Below are 17,904 nucleotides of genomic sequence, written 5' to 3'. Positions count from 1 at the left end.
CAGAATTGCTAAACCAACATTTAGATAGCAACATTGTGGGTATATATAAGTGGGTATGTGAGTATATTGTTTGCAGTGGTGGAGATTAACTAAAAGTACATTTACTCAATTACACTTCAGGCTACTTCTTTACTTGAGTATTTAAGTTTTTTGATACCATATTCCTCAACTCCACGGACATCTCAGAGGCAAATATTGTAGGCTATTTTTTTACTCTCTACAATTATTTGAAAATTTTATTTACAAGTTACTATGTAGATTGAAATTATTATTAGAAACATACATTCACCAATTAGGACCTATTTTATACTTTTGTCTATTCAAAGAATTAAAATCTACATCTACAAGCTCAGATGTAATATCTTTGAAAAAATGTTGACAAATTATGAAACTTTTTTTTATTGTGAAATAGGCCATTCTGATTGGTACTTCTACTTTGGTGCTGTAAGTATATTTTGATGCCACCCGTAACTAGTGTTCTCATACTAGTGTGGAAGGTAGGCTATAAGTAGACAAACAAGTCAGGTTTTTATTATTTTTCATGAATATTTACACTGTATCTCCAGACAAAAGATCTTTATGGTCTCAACAAAGTGTAACCTTTCCTTCTACCTTATAATGAAACCAAAGAGCTCAGTCTCAAGGACACATGAATCCAAACATCAACACTATAAAGTCTATGTTGTCTTCACCTCTGCCTGTGTTTTGTGAAGGATGTGGTTATAAATAAAAAACAAAAACAAAAAAACAGTAAACCTGCCCAACAGCATTGCAGTCTTGGTATGTCAGTCACCATAAAGTCTAAGCTTGCAGTGTTTTATTCTTCTGCAATATATTTGAGCCTGTTCCAAAGACAGATGTCATATCCGTCTAATTCAACACAACTGACAGTAACATGACAACGTTTTACAACACAGACAATGGACAATTATAGAATCACAGATCCTACTTTTGACTTTTTGGCCATGTTTCAAGATTCCGCCGAGCACCTGGACATATAAGTGGTAGCAATATGCCCAGCTTTGCAGGGTGTGTTGAGGTGTTTGGAGGAAAGAATATCAAAGTGGCATGGTGGTGAGTGGTGTTTCCTTATGGCACCCTGCAGTACACACTTGGAATGCTGAGGACAACATGCTTGGATTCTTTAAAACATTTCTGAGTAGACAGTCTGTTACCTGAACAGCACTTGGCTACTTCCACACCCCCTCCTCCGGCCTTTCATCTCCTGGAGCGTGCTGAAAACAGCCGCACATCCTGTCTGCCCAAAGACACAAACACTTAAACACACCAGGAGGAGTAAACACCCACCTGAGCCAAAGACAGTCACACCCAAGTAACACCTTGCACATACGTCGGCAGACGGAGGAACAAGCACAGAGTGAAGCTAGAACAGATTTTAAAGATAAACAATTCATATCAAGTCACCTTCAAAATAAACACTTCACCTAGAGTTACATTGTGCAGTAGTTCGGAAATGATTGAATCAAGTAAAACTAAATAAATTATTATTATTATTGTTTAATAACCAAAACATTGTACCACCGTTGACAATCTAGCCAAACAAAAATAAAATAATTAGCAGTGGAGAATTAACCTTTTCACAACATATTATCAATCATTTGGCCTGGTATCAAGGTAGGGTAGATTTTCTCCAACCATATCTCTTTTCTCTGGTATGCTGTCCATATGTACGTTTACCTACCTCTCAAAGTCCATTTTAAGTACTCATTTAAGCCGTTACATGACAGCTTAGAATGATGTAAAAACCTGGTTTGATAAAACATTTCAAAATGTTCCTCAATGAAAGCAAAACTGAAATAATACTCAGCGCCTTGAATTAGCTTTTTCCAACTAAGACTCATCGCCAAAGTTAAGGCCTATTTCGCGCCAAAACAGTAATGATCAAAGCCATCCATACTTTCATTTTGTGCAGACTCGACTACTGCAACTCTCTATCCACTAGCACTGATCAGTCCTACCTCAGGTGTCTGCAAATGGTTCAAAATGCAGCTGCTCGCCTTTTTTTTACTGGCACATAAAGACATGACCACATCACTCTTGTCTCGGCCTCACTTCATTGACTCCCTGACAGTTTTAGAATAGATTTTAAGCTTCTATTATTTGTTTTTGAATCTCTAAATGGGTTGGTTCCTATATTTCGGAACTCCTGCACCGTTACACCCCAGGCAGAGCTCTGAGGTCTGCTGACAAACTGCTGCTGGTCGTGCTCAGAACCGGTCAGAAAAGCAGGAGTGACCGTGGTCCGTGCCCTTGCGGCCGCTGTCCCCAGGCTCTGGAATAGCCCGCCCCTATCTATCAGATCTGCCCATGCGGTCCATTAAGATGTTTTAATCTTTACTTAAGACTTACTTATTTTCCCTGGCTTTCAATCACATTTGAGTTTATCTTATTTATTAAATTTGATATGTGTATGTTGTGTGAGCATGTGTGCGCACTTCATACTTTGTACAGCACTTTGGTCAACCATGGTTGTTTAAAATGCACTCTCTAAATAACGTTTGATTAGATGTTTTGTTGCTAGAGCGACAGTTTGTTCATAGAACTAACATATCTTATGTAAGCACTGTCATGATGCACTGTCCTGCCGCTACCGGTACAGAACGCTCAGCAAGTCTGCGTTCACACTATACAGTGTAAAAACAATACAGGCATTTTTACAATGTAGGGTGACATGATATTGGTAAAATTGGTGCAAGTTCACACATGACGTCAAAATAAGATATACCAGTAAATTGGTAGCATTCAAGCAAGTGTGAATGGGGTCAACACACACACACACACACACACACACACACACACACACACACACACACACACACACACACACACACACACACACACACACACACACACACACACACACACACACACACACACACACACACACACACACCTACACGCGCACAGTTAAGCTGTAGATGGTCTGCTTTAGCCTTCCCAGGCAGAGACAGGCAGACGTTGTGGCACTGAGGCCCAGTCTTTGAGCCAGCCATGTGAAGCAGTAGGCTGGCTGGAGGAAGATGAGGGGTGTTAAGGCACGGAAACAGCTGGTGGAGAGCCCAGAGGATATTAATCTGGGGGAAAGACAGGATGGCAGAAGAGGCCGCCTAATAAAGCATGGTATTACTGCCGCAGAGGTGTGTGTGTGTGTGTGTGTGTGTGTGTGTGTGTGTGTGTGTGTGTGTGTGTGTGTGTGTGTGTGTGTGTGTGTGTGTGTGTGTGTGTGTGTGTGTGTGTGTGTGTGTGTGTGTGTGTGTGTGTGTGTGTGTGTGTGTGTGTGTGTGTGTGTGTGTGTGTGTGTGTGTGTGTGTGTCTGTCTGCCTGTCTGTCTTCCTGAGGTATTACTGGTGATCTGGGGACAAAATGCCTGTGTTTGTGTGCTGTGTACATGTGTCAAGGGGGCTGTCTGTAAGTCTGCTATGAGGCTTAGGCCCGTCTCACTTAAATATTCACACAGCCAACAACAAGTCGGGGAACATTTCTGCATGATGGCTGATCTCAGAGTTTCGAACGGCCCTTTAGTGCTTGTCTGACTCAACAGCTAAAACTATAAAGGAATGTAAAGTTTTACAGCTCTGACTTTTAGAGCTTTCACAAGACATACAGAATGTATTCTGCAACCATGCCCTTCAACTCCCAAATCTTACAAAACAAAACAGAACGGAGCACTAAAAAAATAAAATGAGAGAAAATAAAATTTGCATCTGGATTTTCTCTGAGTGATTAAAGTTCTGGTTTAAAGGAAGAAGGTGGATGGTGGGAGGGGAAGTTGGGCTGCATCAGTCGCACAGACAGTAATGACGGCGCCACTGCTGTTTAACAATCAAAGATGGGAGGCGGGGGCTCGCAAGGAAGTCTCTCCCCGAAAATACAGGTGTTTGGTACAATCAAAGTGCAGCTTGCAGAAATGACTGGGTTTGAAGTTGAAAGGGGAGGCAGAAGGAGAGGAGGAGGAGGGGTGGGGGGGCACTGTGGTGAGTGAGTGCCTGTATGAGAAAAAAAAGTGACTCATAAGACGACTGTGGGCCGGCCCCTCCTCTGGGATTTTGAATAATCAACAAGGATAAGGAAGTCGACTACTGGGTGCTTACTATTTACTTTGTTTAGATTTTTTTCCCCATGCCTCCTGAGGGGAAGTGAGGCTTTAGCTGGCCTACCTCTCTGGAGGCAGGCGTGTTGGCAGTGGGATTTGTCTGGGACACCACTGGTTCCCGTGGGATAAGAGCAAATCAGACCAACAATAGGCTAGAGAAGCAGTACCAGAGCCACCGTGAGTTAGCATGTACGTGTACTTACAGCACAAAGAATTTGTCTTTAAAAAAAAAGATTCTAAATTATAATCTGCCGACATTTATGCACAGTGAGTCATAAGCTGTAGACTTCTAAATGACGCACATTGCAACCTTTTTCAAAAATCACAATAATTTATATAGTATCTGGCCATGACTCATATTTATAATTACTCTTCAAGATAAACACTTCCGCTTAGAAAAGGTGGGTTGACCAATAATGACTGGATATCAAAAGAGGAATCCTTCCCCATAATGTATGTATTTCATGAATGCAGATTGCAGACCCTTAATTCCTGTTTTCGTATCATATTTACAATTACAAATGAATGAGCTATACCAATAAAGAGCAACAATGTGTGGCGGTCTATGCGCACAGACAGTATCTGGAATTAAATACAAACATATTCTCTTTCTATTCTCACTTCAAACATGGTCACATTAGCACCAGTGTTTAAACGTATTTATATTAGCTGACAGTGAAAGTAATTTAGGTTAAACAGCTCTGTATGACAGGCCTTGGCAAAGATTTAAAGGATTTGAGTGTCAGACCTATAGGCTGTTCTGCAGGTTGGATGAGATGAGAAGACGGTTCACCTCAAAGAAACCCACATAGCTATTCACATTCACACATTTCAGTGTTATCACTAAAACTGTAGTCATATTTTGTCAGCATTTTGTTAACCACAAACACAAGTAAACAATTTAGAGTTAGACATACACTTAACTTAAACACATATAGGCTATAAGAGGAACACAACCACTGACATGGGGGAAAAGAGTTGTCAAACACACCATCTAAACAGGCTAAAAACATTAGGAGAATTTGTAAGCCCCACATTTAATTGCACTGTAATTAAACGTTATTAAATAGTCTCTTTCAGATTGCGTAGCACTATATCCATGAGAAATATGCATGACTATTTAAAGGCATTGGTAAACACCATTTAGGCTTTGTGTGTGGTCTTCAATTCAGCTGCTTGATCTCCTCATGTGTACATGTAAATTATACTGGGAAGAGAACAGCAGATCAAACCCCAAATGGACCTGATGTATTTCAGTCATTCCAATTTTTTTCTTTAAAGAAGAAAATGTACACGTTGTGGATTCAGCAGAGCTAATAACGCTTTACTTGACTTTTTTTCAACATTGCTCGTTAAGTGGGGATATCGAAATTAATTGTATCTGTTACCTCCACCACGTGGCGGGACTTTACAGGACTAGCCTACATGAGGTGTATTTCTAATCTGATCTTTTATTCACATCTGATTGATTGATTGATTGGTTGATTGATTGATTGATTGATTGATTGATTGATTGAATACTTAATTTAGAAGTTTGCAGAGAGAAATAGTACATGGAAGTACAGTTCAAAATACAAGGTCAACTAAAAAGTAGGAAAAACCCAAAGAAGCCTTTTGGCTTGATTCAATAGGGGTCCTCACGTACTCAATTCATAAGACAATAAATGACAGACAGATATACGCTACTATACAGAACATCATATAAACAGTTTAAAGGTAAGAACAACAAAACATGTGTAGGCCTACAGTACACAGATCTCAAAGATAATAGTGTCACCAAACATGCTGAGTCACAATTGCGCCAATCTGATGAGGGACATTTTCTATATATCTCCATCAGTCCAAGCTCAACATTTTTACCGTGCTTCTCCAGGGAATAAGGAGGAGATGGGAGAAACCCACTTCCCGCCGGTCTGTCTGTGGTCTGTTTTTGTCAGTTGATTTGAAGTTGCTCCACCAACGTGCCGTGACAGGAAAGGAATTAACTCAGCAAAGGGGGAAAAAAATAAAAAGCCTCAAATGATCAGACAGATAAACTATTAAATGTGTGATGTAAATGTAAATATTCAGTCAACTCCTGACATATTCAAGTTTCAAGATTTGTGTTGTTACAAAGTAGCCTACATAAGTATAAAGTTCTTTGGTTTTGGTTCCTAAACATTGTTGTAGCGATAATAAACTATGACAAAGAAATAATGCAGAATATCAGCAACAGTAAGAAAGAGAATAACAAACAGTGGTGGAAAAAGTGTTAAAATTGTAAAAGTATCAATACTGCAATGTAGAAATACCTGTTACAAGTAAAAGTCAGGTATTCAAAATGTATTGGCATCAAAATGTACTTAAAGTACCAAAAGTAAAAGTACTCGTTGTGCAGAATGTCCCATTTCACAAGTTATCATATGTCTTAAATGTATAAACAGATCTTTTGAAAATAGCAGATCTACAAGCTCACAACGTGTCGCGATGCGGCACGTTGTGAGCTTGTAGATCGGTTATTTTCAAATAGCCAAAGTTTACATAGGGCTGAAGTGGATACTGTATGTTTTGTAATAATAAACAAAATCTACAAAGTAACTAGTGACTAAAGTTTTCAAATAATTATAGTGGAGTAAAAGTACAATATTTGTCTCTGAGATGTAGTGGAGTAGAAGTAAAAGTATAGAACATTTTAAATACTCCAGTAAAGTAAAAAATCCTCAAAATTGTACTTAAGTACACTACTTTAGTAAATGTACTTAGTTACTTTACACCACAGATAACAAAGTACGTACATTGGTCTTACATACACGTATGTGTGCACTGCACAGAACATTATGTGTGTGTATTCATATTTATTTACAGTGTACAGTATCTCTATGTGTATGTACATTTATACTGTGTGCATATATGTTTGTATGTGTATAGCCTTATATTGTGTGTGCAGTCTTGTGTAAAAGGGGCCCATTTTGATACATTTTTATACTCTCAAGGTGAAATGAACACTGAGGATTGTACTGTGTGCTGTAATGCACCTTTAGAAGATGGGAAAAGTTCCACATTTGATAGATTTTATATACTTTTTTACACTTTGGTTGCCATAGGCTATTTCATACTAATCGTGGTTATTTGGCTTTTAGTCACAGGGGAACCTCTTTTGGTGCTATATTAGTCCTATATAGCAGTGGCTCTCAAAGTGGGGTCCAGGGAGGGACCCTCAGGGTTCCTTGTGGGGGTTCCACATGGAACCTTAAAGATCTGCAACTCTGAGAGTGTACAAATAGAACCATTCCATTTGTACACTCTAAGGTATCTCAACCACCCCAAAGAACCACTGAAGAAAAAAAAAACGTTTTGTGTTGTGTAGGGCAGTCAGGAATGTATTTCCTCATATATACCACAGGCAGATATGCAGTAGCCTATACGCATCTCACCACAACAGAGAGTTTGATATGTTTTAATTTGCTTTACTGACTGTAAACACCAATGCAAAAAAATCTGAGGACACACCACAGTAGCACGGGCCGTGAGCACTAATACACAAGGCACAGGGGTGGAAGTTGAAAAAACTTTGAAGGACAGGTAAATGTAAGTTTCCTTCTGTATATTGTGCTATACTATAGTTTAATGTAGGCTACTCATTATTTGGCCTATAGGGCAAACATCCTGTGATGGGGCTATGGCAGTTGAAGGATTTCAAGTATTCTCAACTCTGTTTCACTAACCTTTGACCACTACCTGTCCCAGAATAAATCATCATCAACATTTAGAATGCGCATGTGTCATGGCGGGAATCGAACCCAGGACCCCGCGTGGAAAGCCAACATCTTATCCAAATACTAGGGGACAGAAGTCCTGAGCTGAGTGTGCTCTACTGTCAATAGTTTCAGAGAAGGATAGAGGGGTGCAGACTCTCAGTGAACAGTCTATAGAAACAGACACAAGGTGATTTTTCACACAAACTGCTGCTGTGGTAAATGAATAAATCACCTTGTGAGTGCGGACTGTTTCTATAGACAAGCCAACATCTTAACCACTGTAAAGGAGAATTCCCCCTTGGCTGGGAAAGATGTTAGGGCTTTTGGTCATCAGGCAGAGTCTCCGAGCCGCTATACTGCTACACATGCACTATCCTGCACCACAAGTATGCAACCAAAACCAGCACTGGCTCACCTGTGTTAAAGTAAGGCTTCTGTCTCATGCAATTTGCAGACATACACAGAACAAAGTAAAGTTTAGGAATTTGTTTAACTTTCAACGTGTGCCCATATTCTACTGTTTACAGTAGGCCAATTTATAATTATTGTTATTTTATTAGGATATGGTGATGATGACGACGATGATGATGCTGATGATAATTGATGATGATGACATAAAGCAGTTGATGTGAGCCCAATGTCGGAAATGATTTAAAGAAATGCTGTTTGGATCATTCATTCCCCCATTGCTGTGGTGTAAAGTAACTAAAAAGTAAGCTACCTTTACTCAGGTAGGCTACTGTCCTTAAGTACATTTTTGAGGATTTTTTACTTTACTGGAGTATTTCCAATTGTCAGTACTTTTACTTCTACTACACTACATCTCAGAGGCAAATATTGTACTTTTACTCCACTACAATCATTTGAAAACTTTAGTTACTAGTTAATTAACTAGTTGATTTTAATTATTATTAGAAAATATAACCACTTCAGCCCAATATACATTTCGGCCATTTGATTCAATACATTACATTGCAGTATTGTTACTTTTACTTAAGTAAAACATTTGAGTACTTTTCCCCCCCACTGATTGATTGCTGTGTGAGCTCCTCACCTCCTCCTCAGAGACACCATGAGGGTGGAGCTCTGAGGAAGTCAGGATACATACATAGCCTATCATAAACTCTGTCACTGTTGACTTTACCTGTGCAGGAAAACCTTATCGCTTTACCTGGACCGTTGGAGAGATGGAGCAAGCAAGCGACATGAAATGAGGATTTTATTTCATGACAGTCATAGGATTTTATTTTTTTAAATGATCTTTTAATGACGGGAATAATAAGCAGTAGAACTGAACTGAGACACTTGTTTTTTTCCCCAAGCGAGTTAACGTTACGTTTATTCCTTAAAAGATAATAGCGCGCAGTTGGACTAGCAGCCAGGAGAACAGGTAACAGTATAACATTGAATGTGTATATAGCCTATAATAATGTTTTATGATTTATATGCCATATTGATTAGGTTGTCGTGTTGTACACAGAGACTAATAGATCAGTGGTTTCAACCTTTTTCGTATCAAAGTCCATTATTTATTCGGCATTTGAGCCGCGGACCACCGTTTGATGAGATTTAGCCTCTCAGACCCAAGACTTAAGAATATTTTGTTATCGTTGGATAAGATTTTGTCAAAATAACAATTCTTCTATGCAGATGTTTAACAATAATTTAACTCTTGAGAGCGTAACATGAAACCGAATGGACCCTTTCATTTTACGCTCTCAAGAGTTAAAGATCTATAAGGGTCCATTTGGTTACCAACTCTTCCATCATTTAGCTGGGGACCACCTGGAACCTGGTCCCCGGACCACTGGATGAGAACCACTGGCCTAGATAACAGAATTAAAAACCACAGGAGCGACGGAAGAGGAGACCCTATGGTGGTTGTCACTGGACAGGTTAATAGCCTGATTTATAGCACCAAGTGAAAAGCAGAGTTACAACTTTGGCTGACAGAATTTTATTTATTGATTTTATTCGGCCCGTTATCAGTTAATTTCAATATTTTGCTTTTCGTATATTGCATTTACACCTTGATATCCTTAATAATGTCATCACATTTGGCTGATGATCACATGAATAAAGCATGTTTGGCTTCTGTCATAGAATGTGTAAATGGGAGTAGACAGGTTTGTTACTGAAGTCATGCAAGATCAATATGGTCTCTGGGTCAGGAAGGTCATTTTGAAGCTAAGTCGTCTACTCCCTATTATTTTATTTTTAGGCTTATTCGATTTTAAGTAGGCTACATTAACAAGGTATTATTACCATTAGGCTGCTACATGGGGAAATTAATTGCACTAGCCTAATATTTATCATGATAATGACAACAAATCTGCTCTGCTGTCAAATTTCAAACTCTGATGCCATAATACTATTTTAATATTATCCTTGTTTAACTTCTTTTTTTTTTGCCATTATCATTAGCCTATACACACATTGTCATTTTGTGAATCAAAATAATAACAAGAAGGCTATATGTTATCAGTGTTGGAGGCTGAACATTATATAACAAATTAAGGTTCCAGTAAGATTTATAGGGGTTATGTCTATGTCATCAATCATTTCCCTTAGCGTCTAATTGTACATATAAAATAATAGTGGTTATTCAGTGGTTCTTCCTTGGGGTGGTTGAGGTGCTATGTAGCACCGCTGTCATATACGATTAAGAACCTGTCCAGCCCCTGTATGGTTCTTTATAATATCATTCTACTGCTTCAGATCAGTGTAGGCTCCTTTAACGGTTCTATGTTGCACCATGTGACAAAGAAGAAAGTAAAAAATAACAAAATAAACACTTTAACACGTTTTATGTAGTAATATTAATATTTAAAATACAGACAATATCTAAACACTCACTGTGTAGCTGTTGGGTATTAAGTTTGGAGAGAGAGAAAACATGGTCAGCTTAGGATTTGTGCATTGACCTTGAATATGCAGTCAGAAAAAGTTGACACAGACAAAAGCTAAAAATCACAAGGTGTAAGTGGTTAGTGGCTGTGGTTCTCCAAATCGTCTCTGTCTCATACTTCAAGGTGAGATTTATGTGTCTCTCTCCACTAACATAAGTAAGGAGGGGAAAATAAACCTAAAAGCTACTGAGGAACTATGCTGTAAATTGCAGTTGGTTATACCCATAGAGTTAAAAATAAGGTTATACCAGAGAATATTTGTTATGCATTAATAAACATCAATTTCACAACATCAGTGATAAACATATACTGCAACTATCAGCTATATTTAAACTATAACTGCAATCACTGCATGAAAGGTATCTAATTATAAAAGCAATGCATCTTAAGCTCTATAGTATGTTTGAGCTATTTATGACATACTGCAGTCACATTTGGCCACAGCATTTTCCAAATTCTAAGATGCTGCAGATTACAGTAATTGTTTCAGAGACTCAATATAGATAGAGCATCAATGCATCATTCTACCGTGTAAGGAATATGCGGTCCAAGTTTGGGTAAAATATACATAACTCTAAGAGCATTAAAAGGACACAAATGGTACCCATACATGTCCTTTTAACACTGAGGATCTTACATTTAGTTTTTGTATCAGCCTGTTTTGAGTATCAGGTGGGCTTTGACTGTGACCGGCAAATTACATTAAGCTATCTGAATTGTCCTGATGTTAAATCCATCCTGTTTAGTGTTTGTTGTAGCCTGTTTTGAGTATCAGGTGGGCTTTGACTGTCACCGACAAATTACATTAAGCTATCTGAATTTTCCTGATGTTAAATCCATCCTGTACCCTAAGGAGATAAAAAAACAAATGTAGAGGGATCAAAGACAGCATGATCCACAAACGTTTGTGGTAGTAGCTAGCTGCACACTCAGGCCAAAAGAATTTAATGCAAACAAGGATCTTTAATGAAAAGAAAAACATGAGTGAACATGTTGCATTTATGTGTAAATGCTGTTTGGAACATCCAAACATATAGACATTGTTAATATAGTAATTGTATTTTGTACTGTATATTGTTTAGTATATTGGACATATTTTCAGAACCCATATTCTGGAAACAAATGCAAATCAAAATGTATGTTATGCCGCTATGGTTTTCCTATGTTCCTGCAATATAAGGTAGACTGAATAAAGCTATTTATACTTGTTTAGTAGCAACAACAGGAGTATGTTTTGTTTGGACAGGTACACTGTGCTTGTATACTGTATCTCTCCTGTTCATCACTTAGACAGTTATCTACTTCACTATAGAGTCAAACAATCATCTATAGGGGAACAGTCTCCCCCTTCCCCAACATGTCTCTTCCTGATGGCAGACTTGTAAACCAGGGACTGTGCTGGGTCTTGGTTGAGCAAGTTTTATGACCAGAGCGCTGTCGTCGCCCTGTACCATCCTCCTCCACTCTGTCTGCCGTCCCCTGGGGCCCACACGCCAGCTGTTTCCCCAAGGAACTCTGGCTACCAGCACTATTTGTGAATGGAGGAGGATGTCGCTCTCTTTGTGTGTTTATGGTTATGTCAGAGAGTGCAGGGGAGCAAAAGAGAGGGACAGATCCACTGTGCGTCTAAACTTACATTCCCAAAAAATTACAGAGCTGTAGCTCTGACTCCAGGGCGACATGAAATAAATCAGCTTGACCTTTAACACCAGACCTTTCATTAAGGAATTCCAAACTAATTGCTTTACGATTTCATTATGACTAGAAGGCTACTCAAGTACTCATGGAGTGGGTTTAAGTAAACCCTTGAAAGGCGAGTGTGATGCATTACCCACAATTCTGCTGACCTTATGTACTGACTCAACAAATTGGGATCTGCAGAGGAGATCGTTGAACGTCAAACTCGGTGACACCACGTCTTTGCCTGTACATTCACGTTGAAGCAGTTAGGGGCTGAGCTCATCCTGGCTTTGCTGGCCTGGTTCTAGATAAGAGGCCAGGTGTATGTCCACCATTAAAGCTTGATCTCTCGTGTCTGGGTGACCATACACAGTTCCCTCAGATATGATCTCAAAAGCAGATACAAACGTCTGAAGATTCAGGATAGTAACCCGTTTCCTGCAGTAAAGATAATTGCAGATTTTTATGAGGATGGGATAGGATGAGGGGGGTGGGGGGGGGGGTTGTTTAAAAGTCAACAGATTGTTTAGGGCCAGGAAATATTTTGAGCCAAGCACAAGTCTCCTGTAGGTTGGGCTTCGTGTCGTAAATTTCTCTCCACATCTTGAATGCCATTGGAAATTCCAAGCCAGGCCCTTGTGCAGGATGTGTAGCTGACAGATATCGTTCAGGGCCATTGTGTTGCAGTTAACGGCGTATCATGGAAAGGATGCTGTTTTGGAGCGTGTGCCCATAATTACATAGATATAGTAATTGTTCTCTTGTTATTGTTGGACTTCTGTTCTCAGGCTCCTGAATGCCGTCAGTCTGCAACTGTTGATGCTTTCTGCCGCCAGTGTGTAAGAGGCGGGGCATTTTATGAGGCTCTTTTTTTTGTAGCTTGCCCAGAGGGGTGTTGTTGTAAATCATGTGTGATTCATAAAAAAACAGGTTCCACTGTCTGCCAGGCTTCATCTCCACAAACCTCAGAGACGTACAAATAGACTTTGGCCTGCAGCCATACCTCCCTGGATACCCTTCCTTTACCGAACCGTTCGTCTGTCAACACTCCCCCTTCGCTCGTCTCCCTCCCCCAACTCTCTAGTATTTATCGCACTCCGCCTCTGCCTCTGCAGAAGACTGACAATGTTGTTTTCTTTGCACTTCTCTTTGACTGTCCTCCATGGGAAGTACCTGGCAGCGGATGCATGTGGCAGGTTTCTGCCTGGACACGTCTACCCCCCCCCCCCCACACACACACACACACACTCCCCTGTCTCCACGGCCACGCACCGTGAGAACTGCGGTATCCATGGAAATGAGGGAGGTGTGTTCGGGGTGGTTATTTAAATGTAGCGGATTTGGGCTCTGATGTTTGAACATTTTAGACTTGTGTAGGTTTACATTATCAGTTCTTCAGCCAGGTTGATGGTGGTGGGGGGTTGGGCGGGTGTGACCTCAAGCTCTCTAATCTTCAAAATTGTTGCATGTGGTTGAAAGATCTTGCTGTGTTTCTTAAACTGCAAGCAGGTCAGAAAGGCAGCTGAATGGTGGATCTGGTAGAAGAAATAACAATTTGTCTATTCTTTGTTTTCTGCTTCTTTTCAGATATTTTCCCTGTGCAACTATTAGACCATCTTCACAACTTAACCGTGTAAACCACAGCCAACGTTTTCAATCTGCAGTCCTCAATATCATCATCATCAATCTCACACCTGCAACAGCTACCCTCATGGCCCACCCATATGAGCCCTGGTTACGAACAGCACCCGGTGGTGGCAGTTCAGAAGACATGAACATCCCTTCCTGGTGGGACCTCCACACTGGGCCAGGGAGCTGGATGGACCTCCAATCAGGGCAGGGTGTTGGGTTACCCTCAGGCAGCTCCATGGGACTGCAGCCTTCCTTAGGACCTTATGGCTCTGAGAGCCAGCTATGTAACCTCCCCCCAGCTCAACTGGCCCCGGGTTCACACTCTTCTCACCTCTTCCCACAAGATGGCTTCAAGATGGAGCCAATGGGTCCTGAAATGCTACAGCAAGAGTCATATTCCCTGGAAGAACCTCAGGAAAGTGCCGCCTCCGCTCGACCAAAACCTCAACGTCGTTCCTCCTCCAGGGGATCCGGCCAGGCTGTGTGCCGCTGCCCTAACTGCGTTCACGCTGAGCAGCTAGGTCAGAGCACTGACGACAGTAGGAGGAAGCACATGCATAACTGCCATATTCCTGGATGTGGCAAAGCCTATGCCAAGACCTCCCACTTGAAGGCTCATCTGCGCTGGCACAGTGGAGATCGGCCGTTTGTCTGCAACTGGCTCTTCTGTGGGAAGCGATTCACTCGCTCTGATGAGCTGCAGCGCCACCTACAGACACACACCGGTGCCAAAAAGTTCAGTTGTGCTCTATGTCCCCGTGTATTCATGCGCAATGACCACCTGGCCAAGCACATGCGCACACACGAATCCCCACCAGGACACGGGGAAGACAGAGTGAATGGTGAGGGAAGGATGGAGAAGGGCTTCGATACACCCACGCCTCCTCATTCAGCCTCCCATGTATCTCCAACGGATGCCACAGAGCCACCGCTTAAGCTGAAATGCGAGACTGACCCTTCAGTCTCGAGTGTATCAGGGCAGTCCACTTAATTGCATTACTTTAAGAAGAGACTTTTCAGCTAGCAGTTGACTATGAGCCTTCTCTATTAGTTGTAGGGGTGTCATAGTTTTAAGATAGGCCATAGAACAAAGTTTGAATATTACTTAATAAATTCTGGACTGAACAGACAGCTTCTTTCTATTTTCCTGTGCATCTGTGACAGCACATAGAGCAATAAGCTTAGACAGAATACAGATTAGGTCTTAAGTAAGGACTCTGCAATTCTCTAAATGTAGTAGCACAGATGAAAGAATGCTATCAAATATATTGTTCAGAACTACACACACATCTGAAGACAAAGGCCTTCAGTGTTCATCATGTCCGATTGGAAAGTGGAGCAACCAAGCCCGAGCTAAACGCTTGCTGCTAGTGAAGACTAACCAAAGACATTTGGAAAGACTTAAACTGAAGGTGGCTTGTTATCATGTTTACAATGTAGCCAAGTAACAAAATCTGTTATTTTGGAGAGAATTCTATCTCAAACAGCCATTTTCCTTGTCAGTGATTTTTTTTTCTTCAAATACAGCATGAATGGAGAAATAAGACAGGGGCAATTTCTCTATTTGTTCACTGTTTTAACATCTCTTGTCTTTATGAGTAGCCTACTGTACACACAAGACACTGGAAACTCAAGATTCTAATTCAAAGAAATCAGTCAATTTGTGTCATTGGCACAAAATAGCACACAAATTGGCGTTAGTACATTGCTGCAAAATGGTGAAGTGAACCTGGTTTGCTATTGCAGTGTGCTGTCAATGCACATATATGAATATATGTTGGACTAAGACTCCGCTTTTTAACTAAAATATAATGTGTATTTATGCAATCATGACTGAAACAATATTAATTCTGACTGCATTATCATGGCTCTAATCTCTCAAGATCAGCACCACTGCTGTAGTGTTATTGTTACTAGGAATAAACACAGAAGCACCCAGGAGAAAGTGGACTATGACAAAAAGGAGGTGGTGCCCCCTTTTCTTTTCTTTTTTTCCCCCGAATGGGTTCCCAAATTGTCATGGTTCTACAAGAAGATGTTTATGGCGTGATAATTTAGGGACCGCTACCTAAATTCCATCTACTGGATATGTTTATATCCGTTTGCCTGTCAGATCAAATGAAAGTTAAAATCATCAAAGGATTTGAAGGGCCTCATCTCTCAGCAACTTTTATGAAAAGCTGTTTTGTTAATTGGCAATTGTGCTCTTCGATGTTCTACACACCGTGAAATGATATTCATCACCTCAACAAAATACTATGTTGAAGCACAGTTGCCTCCTTTTGTGGAGAATCAACATGTAAGCAAAATAAATGTGCATTTATGTTTGCAGTCTAAATAAAAGAAAACATATGACATCATATAATATATGCCATTTGGTGGATGCATTTTTCCAAAGTGCCTTGCAGTACCAACAATGCATACATTTGTAAGCATGGATATACCCAGGGAGTCTTAAAACCCTAAGCGTTGTGAAGTCGATTTATACTTTGTGGTACGACAGAGTATAATATATATACTCCCAAGCACCACTTTACGAGTCAAAGATTCATGTGAGCACAACCTGATTCCAATTAATGCATGATGCACCACCTAACTGCATTTATGTGGTTTGCTTGCTATATGGATAGATAAACATTTTCACCAATAAGCAAATGGGTATGTACAGTTAGTTCTGTAGTAAACAATACAACACTATTAGGATGTACGTAGATCATCACAGATGTTAGGTTGAGATTTCTATCAGATAAATTGGGGAATTTACATTTTTTGTATTTATGTATAGAATTTAAGCAATGAGAGAATTCTTATGTATTAGTCAATTATTGTCTATTGACTATAATAATGTCTTGACATAATTATTATAAATAGACATAAAACGGTTTTCTCTTTTGTTGGTCAAATGGACTAGATTGAAAACAGTTTTTCCACAATTGCTGTAGTATAATGTTTTAGTTGTAGAGACTATAATAAAATATTTTTAAAACATTATATAATTTAAATACCACTATTTAGTTGCTTGCATTTAATCTAAATGTTCTTTGTGAAATAAACAGCAACATTCTGTGACTATGTTTCAAATCTTTATTTATATAATCATCAACACCAACATCTTAACACTTAGATTTTCAGTTTACAAGTCAAACACAAACATTGGCAGCAGTGATGGAAGAAGTATTCACAGTATTACAAATGTACTTCAGTAAAAGTGCATAAGTATTGCCATCAAAATATACTTAAAGTACCAAAAGTAAAAGTACTCATTATGCAGAAAGCCCCATTTCACAAGTTTTCACATTTATAAATATCCTTTGAAAATATCAAATCTACAAAGTTTCTACAAATATTTATAATGGAGTAAAAGTACAGTATTTGTCCTTGAGTAGTGGAGTAGAGTAGAAGTGGAGTAGAAGTAAAACTATTGAAAATTGTTGGAAGCACTCCAGTAAAGTAAAAAATACCTAAAAATTCTACTTAAGTACAGTACTTGAGTAAATGTACTTCGTTACTTTACACCACTGATCGGCAGTATATAGTACACCCCCTCTCCTTGTCACACGAGGCCTCAGTGAAGAAGAAAAAGGTTATACATAATTGTTTTGGGGTAGCCTACATGTGTGTAACATTGTTTAGACATGTTTGTAAAAGATCCTTGTTCACAATTGGATCCAACTGGCTAGTACCTCATGTAGGCTACCCCATGGAGGCTGCCCAATACTGTATTACGGTATATGATAGGTCAGTGGTTCTCAAAGTGGGGTTTGGGGATCCCCAGGGGTCCTTGAGGGGTTTCCAGGGGGTCCCCAGCAAAATGAGTTGATATAAAGCATCA

At 39.8% G+C, this 17,904-nt stretch overlaps 1 protein-coding gene across 1 annotated transcript; it reads left to right on the top strand.

The window, feature by feature from the left end:
• The first annotated feature begins 8,995 nt into the window (after nt 1-8,995).
• On the top strand, nt 8,996-17,135 carry sp6 (Sp6 transcription factor). The gene is made up of 2 exons (XM_084081133.1): nt 8,996-9,241; nt 14,028-17,135. Exon 2 carries the CDS (start codon nt 14,152-14,154, stop codon nt 15,061-15,063), a length of 912 nt encoding a protein of 303 aa, XP_083937259.1. The 5' UTR covers nt 8,996-9,241; nt 14,028-14,151; the 3' UTR covers nt 15,064-17,135.
• The last annotated feature ends 769 nt before the right edge of the window (nt 17,136-17,904 follow it).

Source organism: Gymnoscopelus microlampas (assembly GCF_963454915.1).
Source record: "Gymnoscopelus microlampas genome assembly, chromosome: 2".
Lineage (NCBI taxonomy): Eukaryota > Metazoa > Chordata > Actinopteri > Myctophiformes > Myctophidae > Gymnoscopelus > Gymnoscopelus microlampas.
Note: the sequence above shows the minus strand (reverse complement) of the source record. Positions and strands in the feature narration are given on the sequence as shown.